Source organism: Scyliorhinus canicula, chromosome 18 (assembly GCF_902713615.1).
Source record: "Scyliorhinus canicula chromosome 18, sScyCan1.1, whole genome shotgun sequence".
In the NCBI taxonomy this organism is placed as follows: Eukaryota; Metazoa; Chordata; class Chondrichthyes; order Carcharhiniformes; family Scyliorhinidae; genus Scyliorhinus; species Scyliorhinus canicula.
Window position 1 is genome coordinate 40,327,052 of NC_052163.1, and position 23,345 is coordinate 40,350,396.

The 23,345-nt window shown below is 45.2% G+C and overlaps 2 protein-coding genes across 2 annotated transcripts in view; one reads left to right on the top strand and one right to left on the bottom strand.

Moving 5' to 3' along the window:
- eme1 (essential meiotic structure-specific endonuclease 1) overlaps positions 1–7,162 on the bottom strand; it is a 29,703-nt gene extending 22,541 nt beyond the window's left edge. Inside the window, exon 1 of the mRNA XM_038777563.1 lies at positions 7,015–7,162. The gene's annotated coding sequence lies outside the window, so the exon portion shown is untranslated. The remainder of the gene's footprint in view (positions 1–7,014) is intronic.
- A 212-nt stretch (positions 7,163–7,374) lies between these two features.
- On the top strand, positions 7,375–17,548 carry mrpl27 (mitochondrial ribosomal protein L27). The gene is made up of 4 exons (XM_038777928.1): positions 7,375–7,698; positions 12,234–12,359; positions 13,072–13,139; positions 16,832–17,548. The coding sequence occupies exons 1-4, from the start codon at positions 7,656–7,658 to the stop codon at positions 17,036–17,038; spliced, it is 444 nt and encodes a 147-aa protein (XP_038633856.1). The 5' UTR covers positions 7,375–7,655; the 3' UTR covers positions 17,039–17,548.
- The last annotated feature ends 5,797 nt before the right edge of the window (positions 17,549–23,345 follow it).

Genomic DNA, 23,345 nt, shown 5'->3' on the forward strand with positions numbered 1-23,345 from the left:
TTAACAGTTTAATAAATGTGTTAAAGCTATCTCCAAGTCTGAACCTTCCTTTGTCAGAGTGCACATCAAGGAAGCAGCTTATGCTACGTCAAGAGCATAACAAAACAATGATGGCACCTGCGGAGGGAAAGGAAACAGAGGTGATTGTGGCATTGGACGCTGAGAAAGTGTTTGACCGGATAGAATGGGGGTACTTGATGGCAGTTCTGGAGCGGTTTGGGATTGGACCGCGATTTGTGGACTGGGTAGAGCTTGTATAAAGAGCCGAGGGCTAGCATTCGCACAAATATCGTCATCTCGGGATATTTTTCTCTCCAGCATGGGACAAGGCAGGGATGTCCTATGTCCCCCTGTTGTTTGCACTCCCGATTGAGCCATTGGCCATCACATTAAGAAGTTCGGGGGTATGGAAAGGCATAGTGTTGGGTGGGGGGGCTGGTACAGCATAGGGTGTCCTTATATGCGGAAGATTTGCTGTTATACGTGTCGGGACCGAGTGTGTCAATAGGAGGAATATTGGAGCTGCTTCGGGTGTTTGGGTCTTTCTCGGGGTAGAAACTAAATCTAGACAAGAGTGAGTATTTGTGGTGTTCCGGTCAGGGATTGGAGACTGCCACTCTGTAGGGCAGGGATTCGCATTAGATATTTAGGGGTGCAGCTTGCTCGGGATTGGGGGGGGGGGGGAGGTTCCGTCGGTACAACATTTCTAGTTTGGTGGGGAGGGTGAAAGCTGATCTGGCAAGGTGGGACGGTCTCCCTCCGTCACTGGCGGGTCAGGTACAGGCGATTAAAATAAACGTGTTGTTGCGATTTTCGTTTATTTTCCAATGCCTGCCGATCTTCCTGCCAAAGGCATTTTTTAGAGAAATAGAAGGAATGATTACTTTGTTCATACGGGGAGGGAAGGTGCCAGAGTTAGATAGGTGCTGCTACAGAGGGGAAGACAGTCAGGGGGTTTAGGTCTTATGAACCTGATGTATTATTACTGGCCGGCAAACGCGGAGAAGGTGCGGAGCTGGGTCAGAGGGTTTGATTCCCAGTGGGTCAGAATGGAGGAGGGTTTGTGTTGGTGGTCGGGGTTGAAGGCGCTACCTGATGGCTCGGGGAAATACTCTGGGAGCACGGCAGTAATAGAATCGTTGAGAATTTGGAGGCAGTTTTGCCAGCACTTCGGGTTGGGGGTAGGGTCAAGGGAAATGCTGATTCGGGGGAATCACAGATTTGAGCCAGGGAAGTAGGATGGAAATTTTCGGAGATGGGAGAAGCGAGTTAGGACACTAAAAGATTTGTTTCTTGGGGGTCGGTTTGCAGGATTGAAGGAGCTGGGAGAGAAATATGGGTTGGGACAGGGGGAAATAGAACATAGAACATAGAACAGTACAGCACAGAACAGGCCCTTCAGCCCTCGATGTTGTGCCGAGCAATGATCACCCTACTTAAACCCACGTAACCCGTATACCCGTAACCCAACAATCCCCCCATTAACCTTACACTACGGGCAATTTAGCATGGCCAATCCACCTAACCCGCACATCTTTGGACTGTGGGAGGAAACCGGAGCACCCGGAGGAAACCCACGCACACACAGGGAGGACGTGCAGACTCCACACAGACAGTGACCCAGCCGGGAATCGAACCTGGGACCCTGGAGCTGTGAAGCATTGATGCTAACCACCATGCTACCGTGAGGCCCCTAATATTGAGATACATGCAGGTTCGAGACTTTGCCAAGACGGAGATACAGAGCTTCCCGGTGGAGTCGGCCTCCATATTGCCGGAGGAGGTGCTGACGTCAGGAGGACTGGAAAAGGGGGTAGCGATGGCAGTTTACGGGGCTATTTTGGAAGAGGAGAAGGCACCGCTGGAAGGGATCAACGCAAAGCGTGAAGAAGAGTTGGGAGAGTGTATGGAGGAGGGGTTCTGGTGTGAGGTGCTGCGGAGAGTGAATGCCTCCACCTCGTGTGCGAGGGTGGGGCTGATACAGCTGAATATGGTATATAGAGCACACCTCACAAGGGCGAGGATGAGCCGGCTCTTTGAGGGGGTAGATGATGTGTGTGAGCGTTGTGTGCGTGGGTGGTTGGGGGGGTGGCGGCGCAAGTCACGTTCATATGTTTTGGTCCTGTCCAAGCTGGAGGATTACTGAAAAGAGGTTTTTAGGATAATCTCTAAAGTGGTGCACGTGAAACTTGGCCTGGGTCCTCTGGGAGGTCACATTGCGGGGTATCGGATCAGCCGAGGTTGGAAGCAAGTGCGGAGGCAGATGTTGTAGCCTTCGCCTCATTGATCGCCTGAAGGCGGATCCTATTGGGGTGGAGATCAACCTCTCCACCTTGTGACCTGGTGTGGCAGTGGGACGTGGTGGAACTCTTGACTCTTGAGAAGGTCAAATTTGAACTGAGGGGAGGATGGAGGGGTTCTACAATCCATGGGCGTTATTCATTATGCACTTTCAAGAATTGGATGACATTGAACATTAGGGGGGTGGGAGGGGGAAGGAGACTGTATTTGTTAATGGTGACTGGGTGATTCCTGCTTCCTTTTTATTTTTTATTTGATGTTTTTGTTGACATGTGGGCTGTTGTTTGGGGGTTGGTGGGAGGATGGGATCGTTGTTATTGATAAGAGGATTGACATTGTATTCGTTACTGCTTATTGTTCGTTGGTGGGTGTAAATTTTGAAGAAAATGTGAAAAAGGAGACTAAAATATTTTAAAAGTAAATAAATAATGCAAATAATGTATAGTGAGGAAATAGTTAAAAAGCTCACGGAAGAATCAACAAATATCATTTTACTTACTAACTTATAATAAATGCATCTGCTGCTTCCCGCCAAAAAAAATGTCCCTCCCCTTTTGTGAATACCGATGCAAAACACTCGTTTAGGATCTCACCTACTTCCTTTGGTTCTACACATAATTTCCCTCCTTTGTCCTTGAGTGAACCAACTCTTTCTTGGGCTACCCTCTTGTTCCTAATATATGTATAAAATGCCTTGGGATTCTCCTTAATCCTGTCTGCCAAGGACATTTCACGACCCCTTTTTGCCCTCCTAACTCCATGCTTGAGCTCTTTCTACTTTCCTTGTATTCAAGTGCTTCATCTGTTTTTAGTTGCCTCGACCTCCCGTATGCATCCTTTTTCTTTTTGACCAGACTCGCAATTTCCCTGGTCATCCACCGCTCCTGAATCCTGCATTTCCTTTTCACCGGCACATGCCTGTCCTGCACTCACTACAATTGCTCCTTAAAAGACTCCCACATGCCAAATGTGGATTTACCCTCAAACAGCCTCCAAATCCCGCCTAATCTGATTGTAGTTAGCCTTCCCCCAATTTAGCACTTTAACCCTAGGACAACACTCGTCCTTTTCCATGAATATCCGCTTTGGAGACTAAAATTCAACCCAGAGTAACCATAGCTGTTTTTGCCTTTGTTTTCAAGTATAAACATTTTGCACTTTACTCTTCATAAGGCTCACCATGCTGCCCCCCCCCCCCCCCCCCCCCCCCCCCCCCCCGTCCTCATAGTAACCCAGTCACTCAGACTACTTGTCAGGCAGAATTTGGAACAGATCACATAACTTTCTTCACTACCCCATTTTACCTTGAATTAAAGACAGTCTCAAAATAATTATCTTATAAAACCTTGTATCACAGCACCCCACAAATTTTCTCTTCACACTTTTCTAATTGCCTTTGAAAAGCAGTGATTCTAGTACAGATCCTGAGGGACCGCACTTTGTGGGGAGATGGTGGCGTAGTGATACCATTGCTGAACTAGTAATCCAGCGACCCGAGCTAATGTTTTGAGGACATGGATTCAAATTGCAAAATGACAGTTGGTGGAATTTGAATTCAGTTAATAACTCTGGAATATAAAGCTAGTCTCAGTAATGAAAACATCATCAATTTTAGGCCTTGCCAGTGACACCCACATCCCACTAAAGAATAAAGAGAAAAGCTTTATACCGTCCTCCAGTTTGAAAACGATTCTGTACCACTGTTTCCTGTCATTCAGCCAATTTTGCATCAATGCTGCTACTGTCCTTTTTATTCCCATGGACTTCAACTTTGCTCACAGGTCTGTTGTGAAGTACTTGGTCAGATATACATTTTGAAGGCCATGTACATCAACCAGATCAATCAAATTACCCTCAACTACGCTTTGTTTCCCCACCAAAGCTCAAACAAGTTAATTAAACACAATGTACCTTTAACTCCAGTGGTTGGAATTATGCCTGGCCTATAGGAAGATGGTGACAGCAATGAACATGCCATGAGCTTCACACTGCTGCCATTGTTTATCGGTGGTGGAGGAAGTGAATGTTTCTGTGTAAGGGGCACAATCAAGTTGGCTGCTTTGTCCTGGATAATGTCAAGCTTCGAGTGTTGGGGTTGCACTCATCCAGGCAAGTTGAAAGTATTCCTTCATACTCCCGACTTGTGCCTTGTACATGGTGGACAACCTTTTGGGGATCAGACGAGTTACTCGCTGCAGGACCACTAGCCTCTGACCTGCTCTTGTAGCTACAGTATTTGCACGGCTAGTCCAGTTCAGTTTCTGATCAGTGGTAACCCCAGCCGTTGATAGTGAGGGATTCAGCGATGGATAGATTCTCTTTTTGGAGATGATCATTGCCTGGCATTTGTGTGGCGCCAATGTTACTTTCTGGTTTTCAGCCCAAGCCTGGATATTGTCCAGGTCTTGCTGCATTTGGACATGGACGGTTTCACTACCTGTGAAGTCATGAACATTGATACTGCACCTTGCGCAATCATCAGTGCATATCTCCACTTCTGACCTTATGCTAGAAGGAAGTCCATTGATGGAACAGCTAAATATGGTTGGACAGAGGAACTCCTGCAGTGATGTTCTGGAACTGAGATGATTGACCTCCAACCCTTCAATCATTTTCCTTTGTGCCAGGTATAACTCCAACCTGTCCCCAAATGTTGCCTTGTTGTCAAGGCCAGTCACTCTCATCTCACCTCTGCAATTCAATCTTTGGCCACATTTGAACCAAAGCTGTAATGACGTCAGGAGCTGAACACAAACCGAGCGTTGGTGAGCAGGTTTTTGCTAAGAAAGTGCAACTTAATAGTGCCCCTTCCATCAATTTACTGAGATTGAGTGTGGGCTGATGGGGCAGTAATTTGACGGGTTGGATTTGTCCTGCTTTTTGTGTACAGGACATTCCTGGGCAACTTTTCACATTATGGAGTAGATGCCAGTGTTGTCACTGTTCCTGAACAGTTTGGCTAGGAATGTCTTCAGTACTATTGCCGGAATATTGTCAGGACCCTTAGCCTTTGCAGTATCCAGTGCCTTTAGCCATTTTTTGATATTACATGGAGTAAATCAAATTAGCTGAAGACTGGCATCTGTGATGCTGTGGATCTCGGGAGGAGACTGAGATGGATCATCCACTAGGCACTTCTGGCTGAAGATTGTTGCCAATACTTTAGCCTTATGTTTTACGCTGATTTGCTAGGATCCACCATCATTGGGAATTTTGTGGAGCATTCTCCTTGAGTGAGTTATTTCATTGTGCACTGCCATTCGTGACTGGATGTGGCAGAACTTAGATCTGATCCGTTGCCTGTGGAATTACTCACAGCTGTCCATTACTTCCTGTTTATGCTGCTTTGTATGCAAATAGTCTTGTATTGTAGCTTCACCACATTGGCACCTCATTTTTAGGTATGCCTGGTGTTGAACATGGCATGCCCTCCTGCACTCTTCATTGAACCAGGGTTGATCTCTGGCTTGATCGCAAGGTAGACTGGGCATATGCAGGCCACATGGTCAAGGACAATTCTGTTGCTGATGGCCCACAGCACTTCATGGGTGCCCAGACTAGCATTGCTTGATCTGTTCAACGTCTATCTCATTTAACACAATGGTAATGCCACACAATACGATGAAAGGGATCCTCAATGTGAAGACAGGACTTTGTCTCCACAAAGACCGTGTGGTTGTCACTGCTACCTATGCTGTCATGGGCAGATACATCTGTGTGGCAGGCAGGTTGGTGAGGATGAGCTCAAGTATGTTTTTCCCTCTTGTTGGTTCTCTCACCACTATTGATGATGGACATTGAAGTCCCAACCCAGAGTACATTTTGCATCCTCAGTGCTTCCTCCACATGGTGTTCAACATAGAGGGTGACTGGGTTACCGATTTATTGGCTGGGTGTGGGAGGGTGGACTATATCTGGTAATCAGGAGGTTCACTTGCTCATGTTTGATCTGATGCAACGAGACTTCATGGAATCCAGAGTTGATGTTGTGGATTCACAGTGCAGCTCCCTCATCACTGCATACCACCCATCTCCTTTGGGTCCATCCTGCCAGTGGGACAGGGCATACCCAGGGAGAATGATGGTGGTGTCTGGGACATTATCTGAAACATACAACTCAGTAAGTCTGACTATATCTAGTCTGCAAGACAGCTCTCCCAATTCTGGCACAAGCCTCCAGATGTTCTTAAGGAAGACCCTGCAGGGTTGATATGGTTGCGTTTGCCGTCGTCATTTACAGTGCCGAGGTCAATGCCGGGTGGTCCGCCCAGTTTCTTTTTCATTGACTTTGTCCTGGTTTGATGCAACTGAGTGCTTGCTTGGCCATTTCAGAGGGCAGTCGACATTGCTGTAGGTCTGAAGTCACATGTACCACTGCCCAGGTGAGGACCAGAGTTTTCCTTTCCATTAGTGAACCAGCTGGGGTGTTTTATAACACTCGTTTAATGGTCATCGTTAGACTTTTGAATACCAGATTTATTTTATTAATTTTCCCCTGCCATGTCCCAGAACATTTACCTTGGGTCTCTGGATTACTGGTAGTGACAATAACACTACGTTACTTATACATTGATAATATATATATATATATTTGCGTTTAGGTGCATACAGACATATCTTTAAAACTGCACATATATAAATAATATATGGAGAGGGAGTGCGTACTGGGTGATACTGGGGCACTAAGGGCATGAGCTAAAAGGCTGATCCTACCTCGACCATCATCACGGTATCAGGCAAAACCGCGACTCAGCAAATCCCCGAATGGACCGAGTGAATGGCGGGAAGGAGCCCGCTCTGGGCACTCAGCCAGACTCCCGCGCCCACGCGCTCTCTGCCTAACCGTCACCACGCGAGCTAAATCCCGCCCACCCGCAACTCCATTGGCTCAGGGACAAACCCCGTCATCCTATCACCGTAGTTCCGAATCCAAGGGGAATAATCCAATGAAAACGCAGGACCGATTTGACGGACGGTTTAGGCGACCAATCAGAAAACAACGTCTATTAACCCCCGAATGGCCGAAAACAGATAATATTTCATTAGCCAAGGGTCAGTTGTCTGTCGATTACGCAGCCACTGGCTTTCGGACATGTCAACCTGACGCATGCGCCGTATCGCCCGCTGGCAGCTTCACGCATCCGTTAACGGGCTCGTGGCCAAAACGGAAAGCCGATTTGAAATGTTCTCCTTTTTGCGGCACACGAGAGGTGAAAAAAGATCGCACTGAACTATCTATCATCCAGGGACAGGCAGAAGGAAGTGTAAAGAGAACGCGCTGCTGGAACGGCCTTTAACCCTCGCAGACGTTGGCACTTTGTGGGTGTCATTGAGCTGGGTCAGAGGTCAGAAAGATGGCGGCGCTCATCTCCCTTGTCAGAAGCTGCGCTCAGAACGGTGAGTTGCGCGAACACACGGCTCATTTATCCCAGACACTGGGAAACAGTCCCGGGCTGGAGAAGATGCAGCTAATTTTCACAAGGTGCCCAAATGTTACTTTGTATGCATTTTGGTCCTAGATTTGATACAAAGGCTGATGAAAGTGATGACCCACTGAAAGTGGATTCTAAACACAATATGTTGTGGAACTAACTTGTGTCCGCGCTAGTTTATTTTCATTATTGGGTAATTAGTCAGGGTTAATTACTGAATTATAGAATTGCTACAGCCCAGACAGAGGGCACACACCCCATCTGTTCACCAAGAGCCAGTCCCCAGTAGCCACACACATTTTTCATTTTCAAATCATAATTACCTCTTGAATGTCTTGATTGGACCGGCCTCCACCAAATGCTCAGGCAGTGCATTCCAGATCCTAAACACTTGCTCCATGTAAAGCAGGGGTGGGCAAACTTTTCCGTGCAAGGGCCACATTCAGAAATTCACAATTTTAAAGGGCCGCATAGTATATTAAGTAAAATAATTACTTCACCCAGTTATGATTTAGAACATAGAACAGTACAGCACAGAACAGGCCCATCGGCCCTCGACGTTGTGCCGAGCAATGATCACCCTACTCAAGTTAATGTATCCACCCTATACCAGTAAGTAACCCAACAGCCCCCCCATTAACCTTAAAAAATTTTTTTAAAAAAAAACATTTTTTTTTAATGACTTGGTGGGCCGCATAAAGCGCGGGCCGTAGTTTGCCCACCCCTGATGTAAAGGTTTAAATCTGCGCCCTCGGGATCTTGACCTTTCGACCAATGGGAATAGTTTCTCCTACAGCCGCTTGTGATTTTGAATCACTCCTTAAATCTCCCCTCCATCTTCTCTTGAAGAACAGTCCAACTCCTCTGATCTAACAATGTAACTGTGTATCCTCACCCCTGGAACTATTGATACCCTCTTTAATGTCTTCAGATCCTTCCTAAGACACGGTGCCCAGAAATATAAGTTGAAACAGGTTTACCCTAACTTGCTCTTGTACCATGTACCTTTGATAAAGCCCAGATGTCATTATGCTCTATTAGCTGCTCTCTCTGAGTCCAAAGACATGCAGGTTAGGTGGATTCGACATGATAAATTGCCCTTAGTGACCCAAAAAAGGTTAGGAGGGGTTATTGGGTTATGGGGATAGGTGTAAGTGGGTTTGATGATTTATGCACTTGGGTCCCACTGCCTGTGCACTTTCTTTATGATTATACCGTTTATTTTATATTGCCTCGCCATGTTCTTTCTAACAAGATGTATCCCTTCACATTAAATTAATCTGCCACTTTTTTTGCCCATGCCACCAAACTGTACGGCCGGGATTCTCTGAAAATGGGGCTATGTCCCCATGCCTGCTGGAAAACGGGTGTGAATCACTCCAGACTTTTTTCAAAAAGTCTGGAGTGATTCTCTGGTTCTAAGAGGGCAAGCAGGGCCCCGGTGTGCACCCCGCAGCTCCTGGTGCCGATACGGGACCCTACACTTCTGGCCATGGGTCCACGCATGTACGTGGTGGCTGTTTTCGCACCGGCCCCCACGCAACATGGCGGAGCTACACAGCGGGCCAGCGTGGAAGAAGATAAGTGCACCCGCCGATCGGTAGCCCCCGATCGCAGACCTATCCGTCGTGGAGGCACCCCCCACCCCCGGAGTCTGATGCCCCGCCCCCTCACCAAGACGGCCGCGAGTCCGCGCTCTCGCCGGGTGGAACCAGGTTGGAACCATGGCGACAGAACTCGGCGGGAACTCGGTCGGTCAATCGCGGAGAATCGCCGTGGAGGCCTCTTTCAACGGTCCCCAACCAGCGCCATGTTGACTGCGCAAGCGCGACTGGCGGCAATTCTCTGGTCCGCGGATAATCGCGTCCCGGCACCGCGGGTCTGAGACCCCATTATCCGCCCCCACGCCGAGCGTGATTTTGCCGCAGAGGCTCGGAGAATCCCAGCCTATATCTTTTTGAAACTCTAAACTACCTTCACCGTTGTGTTGCCCACAAGTTTTGAAGTTGTGCCCAATATACCAAGGTGTAGGTTATTAATATTTATCAGGAGGAGAGGGCATCCTAACACCCTGGGAAACTTCACTATAAAACTTCCTGCAGTCTGAAAAGCAATCTTTAATCAATATGCGCTGTTTCCTGTCATTCAGCCAATTTCGCATTTGTTGCCTCACATAAAATCTCAAGTAAGTTAGTCTGGGGCTGGTTTAGCACAGGGCTAAATCGCTGGCTTTGAAAGGAGACCAAGGCAGGCCAGCAGCACGGTTCAATTCCCGTACCAGCCTCCCCAAACAGGTGCCGGAATGTGGCGACTTGGGGCTTTTCACAGCAACTTCATTTGAAGCCTACTTGTGACAAGCGATTTTCTTCTTCTTTCTTTCTTCTTAAACACGATTTTCCCTCAACAAATCCATGCTGGCTTTCCTTTATTAACCCACCTTTGTCTCAGTGACTATTACTTTTGTTCTGAATTATCATTTCTAAACAACTTCCAACCACTAAGGTTAAGCTGGCCAATAGATGCTGAAATTACCTTCACACATGTTTTGAACAGGAGTGTAATTCTTTAGTCCTCTAGCACCACCTTGTGTCATAGGAAAATTGGAACAATTTTGGCCAGTGCTTCTGCAATTTCTAGAGTCATAGAACTTTACAGCACAGAAAGGTGCCCCTTGGGCCATCGTGTTTGTGCCGGTCATCAAACACCTATCTATTCAAATCTCATTTTCCAGGACTTTGGCCATAGCTGTGTATGCTATGGCGTTTCAAGTGCTCATCTAAATTCTTATTAAATGTTGTGAGGATTCCCGCCTCTACCACCTTTCAGGCAGTGAGTTACAGATTTCCACCAGCCTCTGGGGGAAAAGCTTTTCCTCAAATCCCCTCTAAATCACCTGCTCCTTACCTTAAATCTATGCCCCCGGTCATTGACCCGTCCACTAATGGGGAACGTTTCCTCCTATCTACCCTATCTCTATCCCTCTTAATTTTGTACACCTCCAATGAGGTCCCCTTCTCTGCTCTAAGGACAACAACCCCAGCCTATCCAGTCTCACTTCTTTTTTTTTTAAATTTAGAGTACCCAATTATTTTTTCCAATTAAGGGGCAATTTAGCGTGGCCAATTCACCTAACCTGCACATCTTTGGGTTGTGGGGGCGAAACCCACGCAGACACGGGGAGAATGTGCAAACTCCACACAGACAGTGACCCAGGGCCGGGATTCGAACCCGGGTCCTCAGCGCCGTAGGCAGCAATGCTAACCATTGTGCCACCGTGCTGCCCTCAGTCTCACTTCATAGCTGAAATGCTCCAGCCCAGGGTTGCACACAGTCCCCTAGCTCCACTTCCACTTGGATTCATCGCATCTGGTCCTGTTGCCTGATCAGTTTTAAGTACAGACAGCCAGCCTATCCAGTACAAATTCTAAACCCTTCTCGTGTCTGATTTATGTTCTCTTTTACCATGATCTGCACAGCATCTTCCTTGGTAAAGACAGCAGCAAAGTAATTCGTTAATATCTCACCTATTTCCCGCCTTCATGTGTAAATCCCTTTCTTGATTGCTAATCAGCCGTACTTCTTTCCCTTTTTACTACTTGTGTGCTTGTAAAATACTTTTGGATTCCCTTTTATGTTAGCTGCCAGTATCTTATATATTACCCAGGTTTTTCTTTATTTTTTCAATTTCCTTTTGAACCTTCTGGATTCAGCTTGGTCGCCAGTTGTATTAGCCACCTGATATCTGTTTCAAGTACACTGTTTCTTCTTCATCTGAATCTATATCTCTTTTGTCATCCAGGGAGCTCTGGATTTGTTTGTCCTACCATTACCCTTCAGGAGATATAAAGGCAGTCCATTTTTCATTTACAGTTCTGCCTTTCAATATGATTCCAGGAAATTTCAATGTAATTGATGGTGTACATAGAACCATAGAATTCCTTCAGCACAGAAGGTGGTCATTCGGCCCATTAAATCTACAAGAGCCCTCTCCCATACCCCATCCCATCCCGTAATCCCACCTAACCTATATGTCCATGGACACGATGGGGCAATTTAGCATGGCCAATCCACCTAAAGTGCACATCTTTGGACTGGAAATTGGGGTACCCAGAGGAAACCCATGCAAATATGGGGAGAAAGTGCAAACTCCACACAGACAGTCACCCAAGGCTGGAATTGAACACGGGTCCCTGGCGCTGTGAGGTACCAGTGCTAGCCATTGTGCAGCACCGTGTGTCATCCAAGTTCTCTTCATGCAGATCCTCACTTGTTTACAACAAAAATCCTCTATCATTGTTTTCAATTTTGAGCTTGTAGTTTTAATTCCATTGTTCCCCAAATTTGATATAATTTCCAAATTTGCATTGCATTTCTGATTCCATCAATATGTAAAACAGAAACAATAGACCAATCTAAACAAGGGCGAAATGGATATTCTTTAATCCTCTAAAGTAACATTTTGTTATAGTAATATGCTTTCTCCTTTTAATATTCCCATAGGATTGTTGACTTTCCCACAGCTGGTGGTAATTACTTTGAGATGTGCATCCAAGAAGGCAGGAGGCAGTTCCAAAAATCTGGGTGGCAAGAGCCCAGGTCGACGTTATGGATGGAAGAAGGGCGATGGTATATACCAGCCTTGACTGGCAATTTTTTTCCATGGGAGCTAAATGATGCTGCTTAACTAGCAATGGTGGCAGGAACTATCATTCAGTTTAAAACCTGGGTTTCATGAAGAGCTAAAAATCACAACTCTAATCTTATCAAAAACAGTGGCCCTTGGAACAACATTATCTATCATCCTGTAATCTGGAAAAAATAACTGTTTGCTGTCCTTGAGGCAATTTTTAAAAATCTAAGCTGAAACTGCACCTCCTATTCCATAAATCTTAATTTTGTTAATTTAGTAAGTCCTTTATGTGGACTTCATTGCAGTGTTAATGCAAGCCTTCTTGTGACAATAATGATTATTATTATTATTATTTTATAATGTTTTGTCAATTTTCTAGTTCCCTATGAATGTTGGGCTGTTTGACTATGGAGGATCTCACAGTTGTTTTCCCCAAATTGTACATTGAGCGTATTAGATAGTCATCAGGACTAGAAATACTCACTGATTATTTTTCTGCTTTTTCCTGCTTCAGAGACCCAGACCAATTGAAATGTCGAAAGTGCAATCTAGTTATATTGATGACAGCAAGCTGGCGTGTCAGTTGCAGATATTTAATGGCTTTAGCTATGGGGAGTGGACTTCTTTGCTCCCTTACTTGAACACTACTGCATCAGCCTCCAGAAGCTGGAATAATGATTGACTCACTATTTGCCATTATTCTCATAGGGGAGTTTGTTCATACGGGAAACATTCTGGCAACTCAGCGCCTGATTCGCTGGCACCCAGGAGCAAATGTAAGTTACTACTGTACCTGCGTTTTGGGACACTGGAGAAGGTTCAGATCTGTTCTTTTTGTGAATGATTATAAATGACCTGAGAAGGGTGCAGAATAGACATGCCAGATTGGTTCCAGGGATGAGAGATTTTGGCTACAAGGTTAGGTTAGAGAAGCAGGGGTCATTTGGAGCAAAGGAGTTTTGGGGGAGATTTGATAGTTAAAGATTAAGAGGTTTGGATAAGGTAGGCAAAAGCTGATCTCTGTCACTTGTGTAACAAGGATAAATGGATACTTTGGGCAGAGATTCAGGGAATTGTGAGGATTTTTAACACAGTATGTGGTGATGATTTATAACTGGCAGGGCCAAATAGCCTCCCTCTGTGCCATAATGACTCATTTTCTTCCAGTAGGCAGACTGTCTTTGGCTTTTTTCACCCATCTTTCTTTTGTTTCTCCGACCCATGCTGGCAATAATTCATAATGGAGAGGGAGGGGAGGGTGGAAGGAACCATGGAGATTCTGAACAATTGGAATGCTGTCTGGAATATTAGATTGTTAATCCAGCCCCACCTTTTCGAATTCAATTTGGAAGGAATGGCCCAGGAATGAACTGGAGTACTTGTAAAACTACTTAAACTGGGAGCAGGGAAGTGCGTTTGTTGTAGGGAGAGGGGAATGTTGGACAGAACTGGAGTCAGACCATTCAAGGTTGCATTAGTATCAAGGGCAGAAAACTGGCAGCTGGCAATCTTTCTGGGTCACGGGGATCAAACAGCAGCACAGGCTGGCAGTGAACAAACCAAGTGGTAGCACAGGCGCATAGAGTTCCTTCCTCTTTGCATCCTCTGTCACACAGCTCGGCGCAAGTGTTGTGTTACGGGAGGACGGGATTGGCAGAGCAGGAGGGGGGATGGTAGCGCAGTGGTAATGTTGCGAGACTACAATGCAGAGGCCAGAATTGATGTTCCAAAGATATGAATTCAAATCCCACCATGTCAGCTGGGAGAATATAAATTCAAATGATTAATAAATCTGGAATAATATGCTAGTCTCACGCTCATGAAACTACTGGATTGTCGTAAAAGCAGTTTGGTTCATTAATGTCTTTTAGGGGAGAAAATCTGTTGTCCTGGCCCATATGTGACTCCATAGAACATTACAGCGCAGTACAAGCCCTTCGGCCCTCGATGTTGCGCCGTCCTGTGAAACCCCTCTAAAGTCCCTCTACACTATTCCCTTATCGTCCATATGCCTATCCAATGACCATTTGAATGCGTTTAGTGTTGGCGAGTCCACTACTGTTGCAGGCAGGGCATTCCACGCCCTTAATATTCTCTGAGTAACTGCTACCAAAAAGTTAAAGAAAACCAGAAGCAACAGTGGCAAATCCTGCCCTGTCGACCCAACAGAATTCTCCTTGCCAACATCTGGGGACCTGTGCCAAAATTGGTAGAGCTGTCCTACAGATTGGCCATACTCACAAATCATAACATACAGATACTAGACATCTCCCATCCTTCTGTGTCCTGTTTTACCAGCAGAACGGACCTAGTTGAGGCAGCAGCATAGTGGTATACGTTTGGGAAGGAATGAACCTGGGAGTTATCATTGACTCCAGACCCAGTGAGGCATCAGCATGAGATAAAATGTGGGATAGTAAACCTCCTGTAATTGGCCACCTACTGCTCTCCCTCAGTTGATGAATCAGTGTTCTTCCATGATGAACACCACTTGGAAGACATACTATGGGTCAGGTAGATGCCAATCAATATTGGCATCTACCTGACTATGGAAAATTGGCCAGGTATCCTGTCTACTGTTAAAGATAGGGGAGGAAAGGGCAGCTCGGTGGTGCAGTGGTTAGCACTGCTGCCTCACAGTGCCGAGGTCCCAGGTTCGATCCCGGCTCAGGGTCACCGTCCGTGTGGAGTTTGCATATTCTCCCCGTGTTTGCGTGGGTTTCGCCCCCACAACCCAAAGATGTGCAGGGAGGTGGCATGGCCATGCAAAAATACCCCTTAATTAGAAAAAATTTATCGGGTACCCTAAATTTATTTTTAAAACAAAGATAGGGTTGGATAAATAAACTTAATTCCCCCCCCCCACCCCCATCCCTCTCTTACTAGCCACGATCAGTGTGGTGTTTCGGAAAGGTGGGCATGTGCTTCTGAGCCCTGGTTGGCATATGATCAGTTCAAGTAACCATCAGTAGACACGCATGGATTTTAAAGTAAAGATTATTTATTTACATACAAGCTTCAAGTCTAAACGTTAGATCAGTTGCACACACACACATACACACGCGAAAGGTACATTTAAAGAAGATGGTGCACGCCCACGAGTATTGCTGTAAAGAGAAACATATTGTCAAAGCTTTTCGTCTTGCACTTATCAGGACAGATAAGAATGCCAAAGTTTAATGGGAACACATTATACCACATGACAAAAGGGGTGCTGATTAGTAAGCAAGTTAGCTCAGATTGTTGTGAGATGTTGCCATGAGCATGTCGAATGAACCAGAGATATTTTACTCCAAAGCCAATGCTTCTGTTTAATTTGGTAAGAAGTCTTACAACACCAGGTTAAAGTCCAACAGGTTTGTTTCAAACATTAGCTTTCGGAGCACTGCTCCTTCCTCAGGTGAATGAAGAGGTATGTTCCAGAAACATATATATAGACAAATTCAAAGATGCCAGACAATGCTTAGAATGCGAGCATTTGCAGGTAATTAAACCTTTACAGATCCAGAGATAGGGGTAACCCCAGGTTAAAGAGATGTGAATTGTCTCAAGCCAGCAAGCCAGGACAGTTGGTAGGATTTCGCAAGCCCAGGCCAGATGGTGGGGGATGAATGTAATACAACATGAATTAAAGCAGATACTTATAGCCAAGTTCCACACACGAGTGCGGCCTCAACCGGGACCTGGGATTCATGTTGTATTACATTCATCCCCCACCATCTGGCCTGGGCTTGCGAAATCCTACCAACTGTCCTGGCTTGCTGGCTTGAGACAATTCACATCTCTTTAACCTGGGGTTACCCCTATCTCTGGATCTGTAAAGATTCAATTACCTGCAAATGCTTGCATTCTAAGCATTGTCTGGCATCTTTGAATTTGTCTATATGTATGTTTCTGGAACATACCTCTTCATTCACCCGAGGAAGGGGCAGTGCTCCAAAAGCTAGTGTTTGAAACAAACATGTTGGACTTTAACCTGGTGTTGTAAGACTTCTTACTGTGCAGGAAAACAGTGATTGGACTTCAAATGTAATTGGCCATAAAGTGCTTTTGACACCCTGATGATATGAAATCTCTTGTATAATTGTCAGTTTCTTGTTCATTACCACTTGTTTGTTCCTGTTTATCCCCCCTCATTTCCGGATGGTGTTGCCTCTTGCTGGGATAATCCTTAAGGTGCCATGTGCCTGCTGTTCTCCAGGCCCTTGTCCCAAGTGGCTGTTCTTGATATGTGAGCCTGGCTGAGTAAGTACCGGGAGGCTCTTGGTCAAGCAGGACATCACAGCAGAGCCAATCCTGTCCTCATCTGATATGCATATATATATATACAACCTCGAGCAGCTAGAGAGACTAGAATACTGGCTGGTTTTCACTTCAATTATAGCCCAGCTAATTGACCGTATTGTTTACTGATGTGTATGATGCTGTATTAAACTCGCAGTGTCTTTACCTTGTATTCTTATTGCAGGTAGGAATAGGTCGGAACAAGACTCTTGTCGCTCTTGAAGATGGCACTGTCCGTTATACTAAGGAGATCTATGTCCCACCACCCCGTAGCTTGGAGACCATGAAAGTGATTTCTCGCCTTCCAAAAGGGGCAGTTCTTTACAAGACATTTATCAACGTGGTCCCCAACAAGCAGGAAGGTTGCTTTAAGCTCGTGGATATGCTTTGATCCTATGAAATGTTTTCTCTGCATAACAGATTGGTGGATGGGGCAAGTTGTTGGCCATTGAATGACCATAGATCTATTATTCCAGGCTCCTGCCTGCAGCTTGATTTGAATTCCACGAATTCCATGTGATAAACTTAATATTCTGTCTGGTGATGTTTAATGTTGATCTGTGATAGATGATGCTGTTTTCTTGATAGTGATGGTAAAGTTTACGGTACAGAGTAGTGGGCAGTATCATTGTGTTTTATTTCCAATTGTAGAAGAGCAAAATTCATGTTCTGAATGAACCATTTTTGTGTAACATTCTAATTGTAATGCGAGTGACATTGGTTTGTGTATTTTGTACCCATTGTTTGAAATGCCAGTGAACTGAAGAAGATACTAGTGCACAACATCTGGGCATCAGCACAGAGCTGTTATCAACTTGCCTGCAAAGTGCATATCACTCATTATTCTGCCAATTTTTCCCTTCCATGGTCAAACATTGACACTTGCTAGGAACTCACAAGAGAGGGCAGCAGGGTAGCATGGTGGTTAGCATAAATGCTTCACAGCTCCAGGGTCCCAGGTTCGATTCCCAGCTGGGTCACTGTCTGTGTGGAGTCTGCACGTCCTCCCCCTGTGTGCGTGGGTTTCCTCCGGGTGCTCCGGTTTCCTCCCACAGTCCAAAGATGTGCGGGTTAGGTGGATTGGCCATGCTAAATTGCCCGTAGTGTCCTAATAAATGTAAGGTTAAGGGGGGGGTTGTTGGGTTACGGGTATAGGGTGGATACGTGGGTTTGAGTAGGGTGATCATGGCTCGGCACAACATTGAGGGCCGAAGGGCCTGTTCTGTGCTGTGCTGTACTGTTCTGTTCTGCAAAAACAGATCCACAAATACCTGATATTTTCGAGTACAGCCCCCAGGTAGTCACACTTTTTTTGTGAGCCTGCCCTGAAGATGTGGTAAAATCTTACTCAACAGAAGCAGGCCATTCAGACTACCATACCTGTGCTGGTTCTGTGAAAGAACTTTCTAATTATTTCCACTCCCCTGCTCTTTCCCCATATTGCTGCAAATGTCCCATTATTTACTCCAGGTTATTTGATGATGCTCAGATGGGATTGCAGTCTGGCCCAATCCAGTCTACAGCTGACATCAACAAGCTCACTCTTTGGCCCAGTGGTAATCAGAATTGGAAATTTTAACTTGATTCCCTCACTGAAATGAGCGAACTTACAAAGACTGACAATTGAACTTGGCACCCTGTATGTATGTTCCCTGTATATACTGAAGCAGTGACCCACTTTCCTTGTTTTCGAATTCAGTGTTACTTTTAAAAAATAAATACAATGTACCCAATTCTGGCTGGTTTAGCTCACTGGGCTAAATCGCAGGCTTTTAAAGCAGGCCAGCAGCACGGTTCGATTCCCGTACCAGCCTCCCCAGACAGACGCCGGAATGTGGCGACTAGGGGCTTTTCACAGTAACTTCATTGAAGCCTACTCGTGCCAATAAGCGATTTTCATTTTTCATTTTATTTTTCCAAATAAGTGGCAATAAACATGACCAATCCACCTACCCTGCACATCAGGGGTTGTGGGGGTGAGACCCACACAGACACTGGAGAATGCACAAACGCCACACGGACGATGACCCGGGGCTGGGAGTGAACCTGGATCTTAGCTCAGAAAGATAAAGCAGTGCTAACTACTGCACCGCCATGCTGCCCTGAATTCTGTGTTACTTATGTCATTTTAAATAAGTCAGATATGCTTTTACTTTATTTTCTGTAATTATCTCCTCTCCTGAAAGCACTGACTCGTTGGGTTGCAGTTCACCAGCAAGTTCTGTTCTACTGTGTCTTCTGGAACTGATAGCTCAGACAGTGAGTTTTAACAAGCTGTCTTGGGTATACATGGTGAGTTCAGCTTCTTAACTCCCCACACTCCATGTTCTAACTATTTTTAACGAATGGGTCTTTGATGCAGTAAAACCCGCTTCCTGATGGAAGCTGTGAGTGCAGTGGTCTCAGAGTCTAATTACTCCTCAACCGCAAAATATTTCATCAAATACCTGCCACAAGCTTCTGTCATCGCCAAAAAGCATTAAAGACTGTTGTGGGCAAACCATTATGTTCAGGCTAAAACTACCAGGACTTGGGTACAAGTAAGATAATTATACAGAAAAAGTCAGACACATAAAAAACTAGCACAAAACTTACACACAATATATAAATTGTTTCAAACTAAAACAAAGTCTGAGATCCTCTGTAACTTTTGACTGAGCGCCTGGATGTTACACTGGTGATCAGCTCCTATTGTCCCACTCATTTGTTACAAGCAGTGCAAAGCAGGTAACCTGGGACTACAGAGCTATTGGTTACCTATTGCTGATCAAATTAATTATTTGCCCTGGTTGGGTAATTGAGTTATAGACCATTTCTAACATTGAAGGTAAAACCTAAAGCAAGGTGCCTACTGTTAGATGTGATTCCGCAGTTGGGCAGCACTTTCTGAACGATCCTGAGTAATATTAGTTGCATTAACATCCAATGCAAGATAATCATTCAAACTCATGACATGGCTCATTTACACATGCTGGAAGTGGCAAACATTCATGTGAAGGGATTTCTTCTCTGCAAACAAAAGGATTATGTTCAAGTCTTGCATCTTTCTTGAATTGAAATGAAAATGAAAATCGCATATTGTCACAAGTAGGCTTCAAATGAAGTTACTGTGAAAAGCCCCTATTCGCCAATAATTGCCTGGGAGCTTGGGGAACCTATTATTTCCTGTGGCTTACCAATCAAAATTGACTTGCCAACCAAACTCCATCTGTATCAGCCACTGGAGGAATAACACACTCTGTATCAACCATCAGTTATATACTCCACCTAGTAGCCACTGGATATATACCATGGGAGTCCTTTTGATTCCCCTTTGTTTTATTCTGTTTTAGTATTTTTCATCCATGGACCCATAATCGAATGTGCATTTAAACCGAGGACTCAAACTGAAGCAACCTGCTAGTCAGGACCGTGTTTCCATGCTTTGTAGTTCGGAGAGGAGAAAACACTCGTCTGCGCCAGGTGAATCATAGAACCAGCTTTGTAGGAAGTTGGTTCGATTGGCTGGCTGGCAACCTGTGGGATAGCCAGGGACAATGTTCTAGCTAACAACATCAGTGATTGTTTTCTGCATGATGCTTCTGCGTGATACTTCTGAGGTGCTGAGAAGTGATTCGCTGGGTGTGTATATTATACACACACACACACACAAGTATAGAGTGGGGTGAGTTGGAAAGGGGTATTAGCCAGTTACATTTTTGTCAGTTTAATTATATTACTGTTAAATAAATATTATTTGTGTTTAAAATTTACAAACCTGATGACTGCAGTTTATTGGGCTCGGCCAAGGCCTCAGGTATTTTAACATAGCATCTTATTTCACTTGTGTTGCAACTCCAAGTCAAGTGGGGCTGGAATTGACCTTGCATTAGCTCGGTGTCGTGACACATGCCCAGGATCAGTTGTCAGTGATCTCCACCCTGTATCAGCCATCGAATATATACCACACCTAGTATCAACCACTGGATATATATATACCACACCCACCATCAAAGATCAGTTATATGCTCCCCCCAGTATCACCCACTGGACACATACCATGCCCAGTATCCCTGTCAGTGATCTCCTCCACCCAATACTAGCCACCAGATGTATACCATGCCCAGTATCAGCCATCAGTTATATACTCGACCCAGTATCACCAATGGATATATACCACATGAAGTATCAACCACTGGATATATACCACACACAGTATTAACAATCAGTTACCTCCTCTCAGTACCTGTCAATGGATAGACACCATGCCCAGTATCAGCCATCAGTTATATACTCGACCCAGTATCACCAATGGATATATACCACATGCAGTATCAACCACTGGATATATACCACACCCAGTATTAACAATCAGTTATCTCCTCCTCTCAGTATCAGCCAATGGATATACACCACACCCAGTATCGGCCATCAGCTACACACTCCACCCAGTATCAGCCACTCAATATATACCACACCCAATATCCACTGCTGGTTATAAACTCCATCCAGCATATGCCACTGGTTACAAATTTTTGACCAGTCAGCTGTTGGTTATATACTTCCCCAATATCCGCTGCTCTTTGTAAACTCTGCCTCTTCCACTTGCAGTTGTATTCTGCTCCATGAGTTGTCAGTTGTATAATACACCCAGTAACAATACTCGATATATACTCCATCTATTATCATCTGCCAATTATGTGGGTGGCATGGTACCACAGTGGTTAGCACTGTTGCTTTATGGTGCCAGGGTCCTGGGTTTGATTCCTGGCTTGGGTCACAGTGCTGAGTCTGCGTGGGTTTCCTCCAGGTTCTCCGGTTTCCTCCCACAAGTCCCGAAAGCCGCGCTTGATAGATGAATTGGACATTCTGAATTCTCCCTCAGTGTACCTGAAGAGGCGCTGCAGTGTGGCGACGAGAGGGTTTTCACAGTTACTTCATTGCAGTGTCAATGTAAGCCTACATGTGACACTAATAATGATTATCATTATTATTCCTGACCCAGTATTGGCCACCAATTATTTACTTGCCCATTATCAACTACTAATTATATACCTTATGCAATTTCAGCGGTTGGTTATATACGCCACCCCAGTATCTTTTAAAAAAAAATTTAGAGTGCCCAATTATTTTTTTGTCCAATTAAGGGGCAATTTAGTGTGGCCAATCCACCTAACCTGCACATCTTTGGTTTGTAGGGGTGAGACCCATGCAGACACAGGGTGAATGTGCAAACACCACATGGACAGTGACCCGGGGCCAGGCTCGAACCTGGGACCTCGGCACCGTGAGGCAGCAGTGCTAACCACTGCACAATATTGGAGTTAATTTGGCAGAGTCTGCATCTTCTCCAACCATTCCACTAATGGCTGAAGCTCTCACCAGAATTTTGTTTATTCATTTACGGATGTGGGTGTCTGGTTAGGCCCGCATTTATTGCCCATCCCAAGTTGCCCTTCAGAAGGTGGTGATGAGTTGCCTTCTTGAATCTCTGCAGTCCTTGAGGTGTAGGTACATTCACTGTGCAGAATTTTGGCGATGGCGCTCGATGAGTACCAACAAAACATGTCAGTGGTTCTTAAAAGACCAATTGAAGAGTCCGTGGCTCCCATTTGTTTAGTTCCTGACACCTGTCGAAGCTCATGGAACCATAATTAAAGACATGGAGGCCGCATTGTTGGATTATAGTGCCAGAATCACCTCCCTGGAGTTCAGCCTAGCTTCTGTGGTTGAGGTTAACATAGCGTTAACAACCAAGCTGAATGATCTGGAGAACAGATTGAGGAGACAAAATGTGTGTATTATGGGGTTACCGGGATAGGATCGAGCACTGCATCCGTACTAAATATTTCTCAGATTTGTTCCACAAGATTGTGGGTGAGGGTGTGCTTCCATCCCCCTGCCCACAAGGATTAGCCTGGACCTATCACTCGCTTCAACCTATGCCGTTCTGGAGATCCTGCTTGTGCAGTGATCTCATGATTTCATTGTTTCAAGGAAAACTAGCTGGTTCTTCGTTGGGCAAGGGAACATTGAAATTTCAAGTGGGAATGCCACTCAATTAGGGTATAACTAGGAGGCATAGCCTCAAAATATGGGGAAGTAGATTTAGGACTGAGCATAGGAGGAATTTCTTCACCCAAAGGTTTGTGGATCTATGGAATTCCCTGCCCAGTGAAGCAGTTCAGGCTGCGTCATTAAATGTTTTCAAGAAAAAGAAAGTAAGCTTTTTGAAGAATAAAGGGGTATGGTGTTCGAGTGGGAAAGTGGAGCTGAGTCCACAAAAAAATCAGCCATGATCTCATTGAATGATGGAACAGGCTCGAAGGGCCAGATGGCCTACTCCTGCTCCTATGTTCTTATAAGTGTGGACCTACCTAATAAAAGAGCCACCTTTAATGTCTAAAAATCTATTTATGGATGACACTGTTAAAGTGTGAATCAGATAAGAATAACAATGCTGGAAAGGTGTTGAAAAATAGGGAACTATGCACTCTTGCGCTAACTGCTTTGGCCGCATGAAGGATGAAACATTTTAATTATATGGAACTTGTTTATCTGAGTGTATAAATGTGCTGCAATTATTGATGATCTTTGGAATTGCTAGCCTGACCTTTGACCTCTCTCCCCTTGTGTGTAAGAGTGGGCTAAACAACTACCTTGTAAAGCGGAACAAGGCCAGCAGCGCGGGTTCAATTCCCGTACCACCCTCCCTGAAC

Excerpts from the sequence above, each read along its gene's own strand:
- mrpl27 (XM_038777928.1), top strand. The coding sequence starts at position 7,656 with ATGGCGGCGCTCATCTCCCTTGTCAGAAGCTGCGCTCAGAACG. Across the intron at positions 7,699-12,233 it reads CAGAAGCTGCGCTCAGAACG|GATTGTTGACTTTCCCACAG; the intron begins GTGAGTTGCGCG and ends ATATTCCCATAG. Across the intron at positions 12,360-13,071 it reads TGGATGGAAGAAGGGCGATG|GGGAGTTTGTTCATACGGGA; the intron begins GTATATACCAGC and ends TTATTCTCATAG.